Source organism: Leopardus geoffroyi, chromosome C1 (assembly GCF_018350155.1).
Source record: "Leopardus geoffroyi isolate Oge1 chromosome C1, O.geoffroyi_Oge1_pat1.0, whole genome shotgun sequence".
In the NCBI taxonomy this organism is placed as follows: Eukaryota; Metazoa; Chordata; class Mammalia; order Carnivora; family Felidae; genus Leopardus; species Leopardus geoffroyi.
Window position 1 is genome coordinate 41,734,953 of NC_059328.1, and position 11,926 is coordinate 41,746,878.

The 11,926-nt window shown below is 40.7% G+C and overlaps 1 protein-coding gene and 1 long non-coding RNA gene across 4 annotated transcripts in view; one reads left to right on the forward strand and one right to left on the reverse strand.

Annotated features, from left to right (window-relative positions):
• The window catches only part of NRDC (nardilysin convertase), a 102,172-nt gene extending 97,108 nt beyond the window's left edge, over positions 1–5,064 (reverse strand). For 2 of the 3 annotated variants that reach the window (XR_006712299.1, XM_045477347.1), the window contains exon 1: positions 4,503–5,022. Coding sequence is in view for 2 of the 3 variants with exons in the window: in XM_045477347.1 (XP_045333303.1) it covers positions 4,503–4,846 (344 nt within the window). In the remaining variant the exon portion in view is untranslated. Of the gene's footprint in view, positions 1–4,502 lie in introns of all 3 variants that reach the window. The other variant, XM_045477348.1, reaches the window with a different exon arrangement.
• Positions 5,065–5,171: 107 nt separating this feature from the next.
• Positions 5,172–6,574, forward strand: LOC123597883. The gene is made up of 2 exons (XR_006712300.1): positions 5,172–5,863; positions 6,412–6,574. It is a non-coding gene; the product is annotated as an uncharacterized LOC123597883 (long non-coding RNA).
• Positions 6,575–11,926: the final 5,352 nt, after the last annotated feature.

Here is an 11,926-nt window from a genome sequence, read left to right on the forward strand (position 1 = left end):
GAGAGAGGAAAAAAAAGTAAAAAATAGAATACATCAATTAAAGAAAGACTAGTATCTTATATCAGTGCACACCATTCAAACACCATTCAATACACAATTATAATTACCTCCTAAACCAGTCTTGCCACATCCTATGGATCTGATCTTCAAATTCATCTTAAAACACTGGTTTACTTACGTCATTTTCATGCTCAAGAACCCACAACTTCTCTTAGTATTTCCCAAATACACCTCACCCATTCTCATTAGCTATTTCAACCTTCACCACTAAAGGATTCCTGTTTCCCACTACAACTCTTAAAGAATCACTTAAGTAAACCTCAACGCTTACTTTACAGAACAAAAAAGTCTATAAAGCAACAATGCTTTCAGCACCTAACTGCCTGCATCCATACTCATTACACATTCCTCCATTTTCTTTTTTTTTTTTTAATTTTTTTTTTTAACGTTTTATTCATTTTTGAGACAGAGAGAGACACAGCATGAACGGGGGAGGGGCAGAGAGAGAGGGAGACACAGAATCTGAAGCAGGCTCCAGGCTCCGAGCCATCAGCCCAGAGCCCGACGCGGGGCTCGAACTCACGGACCGCGAGATCGTGACCTGAGCCGAAGTCGGCCGCCCAACCGACTGAGCCACCCAGGCGCCCCAACCTTCCTCCATTTTCAGTGAAGAGATTTTGTGTTCCTCTTCTCTAAACCAATCGCTTCATGAATATTCTTGATCCCTGTCTCCTCACTACTATGTAAGGATTTTGTTCCCTCTATTATCTCCTGTATCTTCAACCTCTCCCCCTCTGATTCTTTTTTTCCCTCAGGCAATAAACATTCTCAAGTCTCTTCCACCTTGAAAAAAATTCTCCCTTCACCCCATATAATACTTTATCCTAAAATTTTCTCTCATCCCCTCCCCTTTAAAACCAAACTTCTTTAAAAATGTCTATCTCATTATCTAAAATTTCTCACCTTGTGACTCAATGAAGTCTAGCTTCTGCCTCCCTATCATTCCTTTAAAACAGCTGTCACCAGGAACAAACAATTTCTTGGGTCTCCACAAGATTGTTCTCAGTTCCTGGGGCACCTGGGTGACTCAAGTCGATTTAGTGTCCGACTTCAGCTCAGGTCATGATCTCACAATTTGGTTCATGGGTTCGAACCACCAGACTGTTAGTGCAGAGCCTGCTTGGGATTCTCACTCTCTGCCCCTTCCCCACTCATGCTTTCTCTCTCAAAATAAACTTCAAAAAAAAAAAAAGGTTTTTCTCAGTTCTTATAGTACCTGACTTCTCAGAATAATCTAACAATGATCATTCTTTGCATAAAGCATTTTCCACTGCTCTTCATTAAAAAAAAAAAACCCACTATCATCTAGTTTTTCTCCTTCCTAACTGTTCCTTTTCAATTTCAGTGGTTTATGGGTTGGTTTTCTTCTGTGTCCTTAAAGGTCCTCTGCCTTAGATTAATATGCCCAAGGTCACATAACTAGTGACAGAAGACTAGATACACAAAGGACTAAAAATGCCATACTTTACACATGCTAACACCTCTTACATTTTAATGCATTTGTGCTTCAGTATCTGCTCCCTAACTCTACCAAAAGTCTAGAAGAATTAGAATTCTTTTTAATGGACTAGAGAATTTTTTTAATGCTAAATCTTATTTCCAAAGGAAACATTTTAGTTCAAGCCCCAGTAGGGCTCTGTGCTGACAGTTCAAAGCCTGGAGCCCGCTTCTGATTCTGTGTCTCCCTCTGTCAGCTCCTCCCCTGCTAGCACTCTCTCTCTCTCTCTCAAAAATAAATTAACATTAAAAAAAAACAGTAGTTCCCAATTTGAAGTCCCTTAATTCTTCCAAATAAGAAATCAACATTTACTAAACACTTATACAGATCCCTAAAAAAAAAAAACAAAAAAAAAACAGAATAGATGTCCTGTAGGTATGTTTAACATTTCACAAAAGCTAAATACAAATTACACATATACATAAGTAAAATTCCACAGGCTATTACTTAATAAGTGCAGGTTGGTAAGCAAATCTTTCTAGGCATTATTTCACCCTAATAATCCTTTAATCAGGTCTGCCTCTGGTGCTTATTCACACATTCCAAAGACATATAATAAGACGGATATGTACTGTAACAGACGATGTACAAAATCCTACTGAAATACAGTTAAAGGAGGGATTGGTTCTACATATAAAAACTTCACAGAGAAGACATCTGAGAGGGTCCTAGAAGGATAATTCAGCTCTCTGGGCTGCAGATGCTTCATGTCTGTTTCTGGCTACAAAAATTCACAGAATTTCACTTTAGGTTGGATAAGTCTTTAAAGATCATCTAGCACTGAGGTTTTCCACCTTTTTTTTTAAGTAACAAAATCTTTTCTTTAGAAGTCTAATTGAAACTTTCAGTATATTAGAGATAAAAGCGGACTTGCTCTTTTGAAAGGAGAAAGTCACTGGAAAATACCTGTACTAATCAACCCCCATTCACTTTAAAATAAGAAAAACAAGACAGTAAGAAGAAAAATGATTTGACAAAGGACCACATCGAAATAGAAATACAATATATTCAAAGAATTCTTCTTAAGTATTACCTCTTCTTTTAAATCTTTCCTAATTTTCTCCCTAAATGCAGTTTACAACTCCTTATATTATTCCTTAATATATATAACATATACTTCCATTATGGCTTCTATAAATTTTTAGCACCCTAATTTTAACTTTTTTTTTTTTTTAACATTTATTTATTTTTGAGAGACAGGGCAAGACAGAGCACAAGTGGGGGAGGGGCAGAGAGAGGGGAGTACACAAAATCTGAAGCAGGCTCCAGGCTCTGAGCTGTCAGCACAGAGCCCGATGCGGGGCTCGAACTCATGGACCATGAAATCATGACCTAAGCCAAAATCGGCCGCTTAACCAACTGAGCCACCCAGGTGCCCCTAACTTTTTTTTTTTTTTTTAACACGTGTGTGTCCCTCTTCTACATTGGAAGCTCCCTGAACACAAAGGCTGTCTTACTCATTTTTTGTATGCCCAGCACTGAGAATAAAATTAAGTTACATCCAATCAAGCTTTAGAAAAGATTTAAGATAGCGCAGTGCGTGGCACACAAGACTTTAGTATTTGTCAAATAAATTTGCCAAAATAGGTCATTAAATGAAATAACACATCTAAAGCAGTTAGAACAGTATTTGACACATGGTGTATATTCTTTAAACATTAGCTGTTAATATGTAATTTTACGTAGGCTAAAAAAACTGAAACTATTACTGAACATTTAATCTAGAAAACTAAGCACCTTTAATCAAGGTTTCAATTTGCTCATTCACATATTACTAATGCAAACACATCTTTGATGAGAAAAAGATTTAGCCCATCCATAAAGATCTCTTGACCCTGCAGCCTGGAAAAAATAGTACAAAGAATTGTGTACTGTTAATCTCTAGACTTGAAGCTAAAGGAGAAATTCGGCCAGTCTTAAACTAGAAGCTAAATCACCTGTTTCAGTCATCCGTTCAATGGGACTGATGGGGAGTGGAAAAGATTACCTCCAAGGTTCTTTCCTGTTCTAACACTGTAGAGGTTTCTAACAAATTGGGACCTAAAATCCTTCACCTTTCAACTCAATAGGAGCAAGAACTCTATAAAAATCAGTAAATGGTGCACTGGATTTGGTGTCAAATGGACAGGGTTTTTATATCAGTTGTAGTTAACAGTGTAATTCTAAGTAAGAAGCCAACTCTCTGGATCTCAATTTCCTCAACCTGGAAAATGAAGTTGTTGGACAATATGATCTCTCTTTAAAATACATCATAGTCACAACATTCTATGAAATAAGCTACCTCTGAAAGAAATATTCAGGTACATGTTTAGAGGATTCCGGCATAAAACAAAAAGCAGACAATTTCAGAATTAAAAGAAACCTCAGAAGACTTCTATGACTCACACAACTCAGACCTACGTCCTCTCTCATACACTTTGGAAGAGGTCACCCAAACATTCTAGTAATGAAGAACCCATAGAAACAAGCCACTTCATCGTAGGCCAACTATGACGCCCAAGTTTTTTTACTGAAGCCACACTACCCTCTAATAACTTCCACCCATTAGTTTTACCCTTTCAACCAAGGGCACCTACTTATTTGTGGCCAGTGATAATATGCCCCTTAAATATCTTTTCCAAAATTAAAATTCCCAACTCCTTCAACCTTTCCTCATAACCTAATACCAAGACTCCCTCACCATCCAGCATGCCTTCCTCAGAGAACCCACCATTCTTAGCGAATGTCAAAATTACTCCAAGAGCCCTTCCCATTCTGACATCCTGATTCCTCGTGAAACTCAAGATTTCCCACTTGTCCGGCTGACACCACATGGAAGCCCCTAATTGCCCTCCACCCAAGGAAGCACCTGTGATGGGAAATGTGCCCCTGTTGCTCTTTCGGGAGACAGAAACAGAGAAGCCCCCACCCGGCTCTCCTCCCGGGTCCAAGCCTCCTCCCTCACCGGTACTGCTTGGGGTCGCTGGGAGACTTGACGATCTCAGGGTCTCCGGCATTACTAACAGACCCCCTTCGTCCCTCTTCCTCAGATTCATCAGCTCCTAGACGGGCAACACGGCCGCTCTCTCCCAAATCCTGTCCGTTGGACTGCAGGTCAGGACAGCTGCAGGTAGACTTCGCCTTGTTCCTTCCAGGCATGGTCAGAGTAGGAAAGGGTCTGGCAGCAGCCGAGTCTTCGCACCGACCCCGCGCTCGAATTCTCCACAGCGCCGCGGACTCCCGCCCGGCCTCAAACCACAACTTCCTCCCGGTGGCACAGACTGCAGCAACCGTGACTCTCCTCAGCATTCACCACCAAGCTAGAGCGATGGGCATCCCGCTCGCCTGGGCCCACCTCCTCCTCCTACTCCTCCAGCCGCTCCTCCTCCTCCGCGTTCCAGAGGCGGCGGCGGCCGGCGCTGGTGCTGCCGCAGCCGCTGGGGAGGACAGGCCTGAACCCCTCCCCCAATCCGGTCTGCCTCACACCAACTTCCCTCAAGCCCCCGCCCTCGCGGTCGCCGAGGACGTTACTGATTCTAGCCAATCAGTAGGCAAGAAGAGAGGTCACGCGCATGCAAACAACCAATGGAAACAGGGAATAAAAAGAACCAAAGCGACCGGGCCGCATTTTTAGAGCACCTAGAAGCCTAGGGTGGGCGGGGCGAGGAAGTAGAGGCGGAGAGAGTGGCGTGGAGGACGACGGGAAGAAAGTGCTTGCGCCGCGTTTATGACGTTTCCAGGGTGTAGGTTTGAGGGAGAGGCTGAGTAATGTTCCGCGGCCTTGAGAAAAATATTCCCCTAATGAGAAAACCGAAAAGCGAGCGGAGAAAATGAATTCCCAAGTTTTTTTTTTCGCCGATTATATTTTGTGTATTCTGCCCTTCACAGCCGGCGCGTAGCCATAGGCTGTGACTCAGCATATAAAAAGCGGAACGCCGGAAGTATTTTTCGCCGCCGGATGGGAGCTGCGAGAGAGCTAAACTAAGCTGAATGCCAGATAGCCGTTAAGGTTTTTCACCTTATCGCCAGGCAAACCTTGGTGCTGTTTGCCCTCAGAGCCTAAGAAAGTGCTTTAAAGACCAGTGTGCTCATTCTTCCATGCGAAAACATTAGCTACCCCACAGCCTAGAGTCCACAGCATTATGTTCAGCTAACTTTAATTAAGTAGCCACAGCTTCCCTGGCTACTACCCTGAAGTACCTTTTCCAAAGTTTTTTCTGCTTGTAATGGTCTTTGGTGGGCCATGATCTAAACTGTAACTGAAACAGACATACTTGGAAAATGAAAAGCAACTGCCATGTTAATGAAGTACAATATACTGACACCGTGAGTCAAAGGATCCTCACACGTAAAGGGAATGAATATGTATAAATGAATGGAGAAAGACCAAGCAGAGGGAGGGATTCATTTAATGGCTGTTAAAGGTATTTAAGTGTTTCTAGGCCGCCTGAGTTCCAGACACAGGGAATGCAATCAGGAACAAACAAAAATCCTTGTCTTTATCAGGCTTGCTTTTTTTTTTTTTTTTTTTTTTTTAAGTAAACTCTATCTGTAAGGTGGGGCTCCAACTCAATACTCTGAAATCAGGAGTGGCATACTCTCCCAAGTAAGGCAGCCAGATGCCCCTGCGGTTTGCATGCTTATGATAATGATAATGGGGGGTGGGGGGACAGAGAATAAAATCAGTGATAATATTTTTAAAACAATGAGTGCTCTGACAACAAGTAATGCAGGGTAGGCGAATAAGGAGTTGGGAAGGGTAAGTGCAATGATTCAGGCAGGAGATGATGAAAACCTGAACTAGGGCAGCAGATGAGATAAAATTGAAAAAATATTGTTCAAATATTCCAGTTTATTTTCATACATCTTTTCAGGATGATCATCTATCAGTTTTTAAGCTAAGAACTCCTCTGGACTTCCCTCCTTCAAGGAAATGGTTTTTCTTGTATATCCAGCCCCCAGCTTAGCTTCCCAGTCAGTACATTGTGAAGCAGTCAGTAATGTTTGTTGTTGAATAAATACCTGAAGTGACATGTCTATTTTGAAGGTGTTTTGTTTGTTTTTACTTACCAAAGCAATAACATCATAAATAAGGAATCTTCAGATTCAGCCAGTAATTAGAATTTTATAGCTGGGAACAAAGAGAGGCCATATCTAAAGTGTGACCTGGGAGTGCCCAGCTGGTTCAGTCAGTGGAGCATTGATCTTGGGGGTGTGAGTTCAAGTCCCATGTTGGGTGTAAAGATTAAAAAATAAAATCTTGGGGCGCCTGGGTGGCGCAGTCGGTTAAGCGTCCGACTTCAGCCAGGTCATGATCTCGTGGTCCGTGAGTTCGAGCCCCGTGTCGGGCTCTGGGCTGATGGCTCAGAGCCTGGAGCCTGTTTCCGATTCTGTGTCTCCCTCTCTCTCTGCCCCTCCCCCGTTCATGCTCTGTCTCTCTCTGTCCCAAAAATAAATAAACGTTGAAAAAAAAAATTTTTTTTAAATAATAAATAAAATCTTAAAAAATAGTAATAAAGTGTGACCCGTTAGTTTTTTCCCTTTAGAAAGAGCCCTCTAAATCTTATAGTTGACCCGACTGTAGAGATATGGTAAGAGATATGGTGTGTGTTTATTTATATAAATAAATATCAAGGCATACATTTATACATTCAACCAACAAACTGAGCTCCTAATATGTGCCAGGTACTGAGAATAAAGATACTGGGAATTACAAGAGAACTAGTGGGAGAGACATTAAACAGGCACACAAATTTTTTCTTTTTTTTTTTAATTTATATTCTAGTCAGTTAATATACAGTGCAATATTGGTTTCAGAAGTAGATTCAGTGATTCATCACTTACAATACCCAGCGCTCATCACAAGTATCCTTCTTTTTTTTTTTTTTTCAACGTTTATTTATTTTTGGGGGGACAGAGAGAGACAGAGCATGAACGGGGGAGGGGCAGAGAGAGAGAGGGAGACACAGAATCGGAAACAGGCTCCAGGCTCTGAGCCATCAGCCCAGAGCCCGTCGCGGGGCTCGAACTCACGGACCGCGAGATCGTGACCTGGCTGAAGTCGGACGCCCAACCGACTGCGCCACCCAGGCGCCCCACAAGTATCCTTCTTAATACCCATCATCCAGCTAGCCCATCTCCCACTCACCTCCCTCCACCAATCCTCAATTTATTCTTATCATTAAGAACCTCTTGTGGTTTGTTTCCTTTTCTTCTATTCCCTCCACCCCCACCGTCTTCCCATATGTTCAACTGTTTCGTTTCGTTTCTTAAATTCCACATATGAGTAAAATCATAAGATATTTGTCTTTCTCTGATTGACTTATTTCCCTTAGCATAATACATTCTAGCTCCATCCACGTCATTGCAAATGGCAAGATTTCTTTTTTTTTTTTTTTTTTGATAGCTGAGTAATATTCCATTGTATATATAAACCACAACTTTTTCATCCATTCCTCAGTCAATGGGCATTTGGGCTCTCGCCATCGCTTGGCTATTGTTGATAATGCTGCTATAAACGTTGGGGTGCATGTACCCCATTAAATCTGTATTTTTGCATCCTTTGGGTAAGTACCTAATAAATAAGCACACAAATTTTTAATTTATCATTGTGAATAGCTCTAAAAGGAAAAATACAGAGAGACCTAGAATAGAGAGTTTCTCTAAACAATAGACATTTAAACTTAAATTTGAAAAAATGTATAGGAATTATTGTAGAAATTTATAGGAATAGACTTGTTTAAAAGCTCTGAAAAAGCAAGTCAATATGACTAATGTGTCATAATCAAAGAGCAAAGGGGAAGTGAGTCAGTGGCCAAAATAATACAGAACCTTTATAAGAATAAAAAGAAATAATTGCATTATCTATTTTTTTTAACATTTTTATTTTATTTTTGAGACAGAGAGAGAGCATGAACGGGGGAGGGTCAGAGAGAGAGGGAGACACAGAATCTGAAACAGACTCCAGGCTCTGAGCCATCAGCACAGAGCCCGACGCGGGGCTCGAACTCACGGACCGCGAGATCATGACCTGAGCCGAAGTCGAATGCCCGACCGACTGAGCCACCCAGGTGCCCCTGCATTATCTATTTTGTGTATCACTGGATTCCTAGCTTCTAGAATAATGTCTGCCACATTAAAGATACTCACTAGGGGCACCTGGCTGGCTCATTTGGTAGAGTATATGACTCTTGATCTTGAGTTCATGAGTCTGAGCCCCACATTGGATGTAGAGATTACTTAAATATGTATGTATAAATACCCACTAAATAATGGTTGAACAAATGAAACAGGAAGACAAGATCACAAGTGTTTTCCAGGTAGATCACTCTGGTTGATGTGTGAAAAATAGTTTGGATTGTGGAGGTGAGGACAAGACTAAAAGTAAGAAGAGAGGAATCACTTAGGAGGGTATTAAAATAATATAGGCACTAGAAAATGATAATTTGGATTTGAGGAGTGATGGTGGAGATGGAGAGATGTATACATATATGTCATATACTTAGGAGGTGGAATTGACTGGTTTGGGAACTTCTTTATGTGGAAGAAGTGTCAAGTATAACTCCCTGGTGTCTTACTTTCTGGATGAGTATGAAATAGACCAGGGACTGGACTTGGGTCCCCTCTATCTTGACTGCAAAATCTAGTGTTCTTTGGCTTCCTCCATAAGGCAGGCAGGGGGGTGGGGGGAGCTAAAACTCTATGTCTCTTGAGTAGCATATCTTGCAGGAAAGCAGAGGGAGTATGCTTACAAAAAGAGGATGCTTACTACAGAGACTGATGAAGACCGGACCAAACCAGTCTGTGCCAAGATGGACTCCAGTGCTGAACTTTCACCGATGTTTTCTCTCAGTATAATACTAAAAATTGTGCTGGTGATGGAGATTTAACACATCAATTAGACATGGGACACATGAAGAACCATGACCTTTAAATGTACAGGTGCTAATAAATCCTAGTGTCTACACGCTTAGACATCACCTTTTTCCCATCTAAGTCTCTTTAAAATAACTCTCCCTGACCTCTCCTCATGGAGTCAACCTGAGTGAGGATTCTTTCCTTTGTGCTGTCTCCCTTCTGTCCAAGCATAAGCCAGAGTAAAGCCTTGCCTAAAACTCCCTGTGGCCTCCTTTCTGTTTCTATTGTTTAGAGAGCCCAAGGTAGGTAATAGTGCCATACCTCAGTGAACAAATTCTGAAAGAGGAACAGGTTTTGAAGGTGAAAAGCATAAGCTCAGTTTTGGATATATTATGTTTGAGTCATTTGTGTGTCATGCAAAAGTAAGAAAGATTAGGTCTAGAGCTCAGAAAAGAGGCTTTCACTGGAGTGCCAATTTGAAGTTTATCAGCTTATATAGGTGGTAACCAAATTCTATTGAATGAGATCACCCACACTGAGATTGCAAAATGAAAAGAGAAAAGGGCCAAAGAACCAAGCTTTGAGGAGCTTTTAGCAGATGAAGAATTCCCAAAAGTGACAGAAGGAACTACCTGGTAAGAAGGAAGACCAGAAGAATGTAATATTTCCGGAAAAATACCTCTTTGATGCTTGGCTCAATACCATTCTGACCCTACAGCAAATTGCAAAGTGTCAGATTAGATGTATAAAAGATGAGAACTAGTAGAGTATCACAGAAATACTTTAATCTGGCCTCTTCAGATATAAAGAGAAATACCTACCCAGAGAGGTAAAATTCATAAGCAACCTATGACACAGCCAGGACCTCCAAACCAGAAGATTGGTTTTCCCATTTAAAATACAGCTAACCTGGGGCACGTGGGTGGCTCTGTCGGTTAAGCTGTTAAGCATCAGACTCTTGGTTTTGGCTCAGGTCATAAGCTCATAGTTTGCGAGATCGAGCCCTGTGTGGGGCTCTGTACTGACAGCACTAAGCCTGCTTGGGATTCTCTCACCCTCTCTCTCTGCCCCTCTCCTACTCTCTCTTTCTTTCTCTCTCAAAATAAATAAACTTAAAAATAGTAATAATAATAAAATACAGCTAACCCTTGAACACGCAGAGGTTAGGGACACCAAACCCTCCCTCCCTGTACAATCAAACATTTGTATATAACTTTTGACCCCCCCAAAACTTAACTACTGATGGCCTACTCTTACTGACCAGGAGGCTTGCCAATAACAAAAACAGTCAATTAACACATATTTTGTATAATACATGTATTACAAATTATATTCTTACAATAAAGTAAGCCCAAGAAAAAAGTTGTTAAGAAAATCAGAGAAAATACATTTACAGTATAGAAAATCTATTTACAGTATACTGTAGTTATCCAAAAACTCTGCATAAGTGAACCCATATAATTCAAACCATGTTGTATGAGGGTCAACTGTAGTTTAGAAATTTGCCATTCTTCGTTTGAATTGAAGATTTGAATATTCATAATTATTGTAAAATATTCCTTAGACAAAACTGGTAAGTTAAGCTATTATCATTTTATAGGAAATTGAGACATTAGAAATGTTTTTTAAAAGCTTGAGATCCTCAAGGAAGTTGAAGATTTATTAAAGAATATGAGTAAAAATAATTACATTATTTTTCCTGTACAAAAAAAGAAAGAAAGAAAGAAAGGTGAAGTGCACAGGGGCACCCAAATTGCTCAGTCAGTGAGGCATGCCAACTCTTTATCTCAGGGCTGTGGGTTCAAGCCCCATGTTGGGTATAGAGATTACTTAAAAATAAAATATTTAAAAAGAAAAAAGGAAAGAGGGATGCCTGGGTGGATCAGTCGGTTAAGCGTCTGACTCTTGATTTTGGCTCAGATCATGATCTCGCAGTTTATGAGATCAAACCTGGGTCAGGCTCTGTGCTGACTGTGCCCCTGTCCTTCTCTGCCCCTGTCCTGCTCGCATGTGCATGGATTCTCTCTCTCTCTCTGTCAAAATAAATAAATAAACAGTTTTTCAAAAAGGAAGGAAGGAAGGAAACAAGGAAGAAAGGAAAGGAGAAAGGAAGAAAAAGAAAGTTGAAGTGTGCAGATCATAATTTTTAGCCTCATTTACACAGGCCTTCTCAGAGTATTTAGATGTTTTCTTCTGTCTTCAGCCAGCCTATACTTCTTCCCGTTTTTACCTCAAGGATTTCCCTCCCATTAGGTTTGATGACCCTTCTCTCCCTATTTTTCTGATGAGAGGTCAGAAATCATGAAAATTAAAAGCATCTCATTTGTATATTTGGTGCTTGCCTCTCAAAGTTATTTTAGTCAATGCAATGGCTGTCTACATCCCTAAGGGATAAATCTGAGCCCTACTCCTAAAAATTCAAAGGTAAATAATTTTATTAACCCCATTCCTGTATTTATATTTGAGAGTCATGATAGATCAGAAATATGAAATATTAATTCTAGGTTGAATAGATTGGTAGTGTTGCTGGTA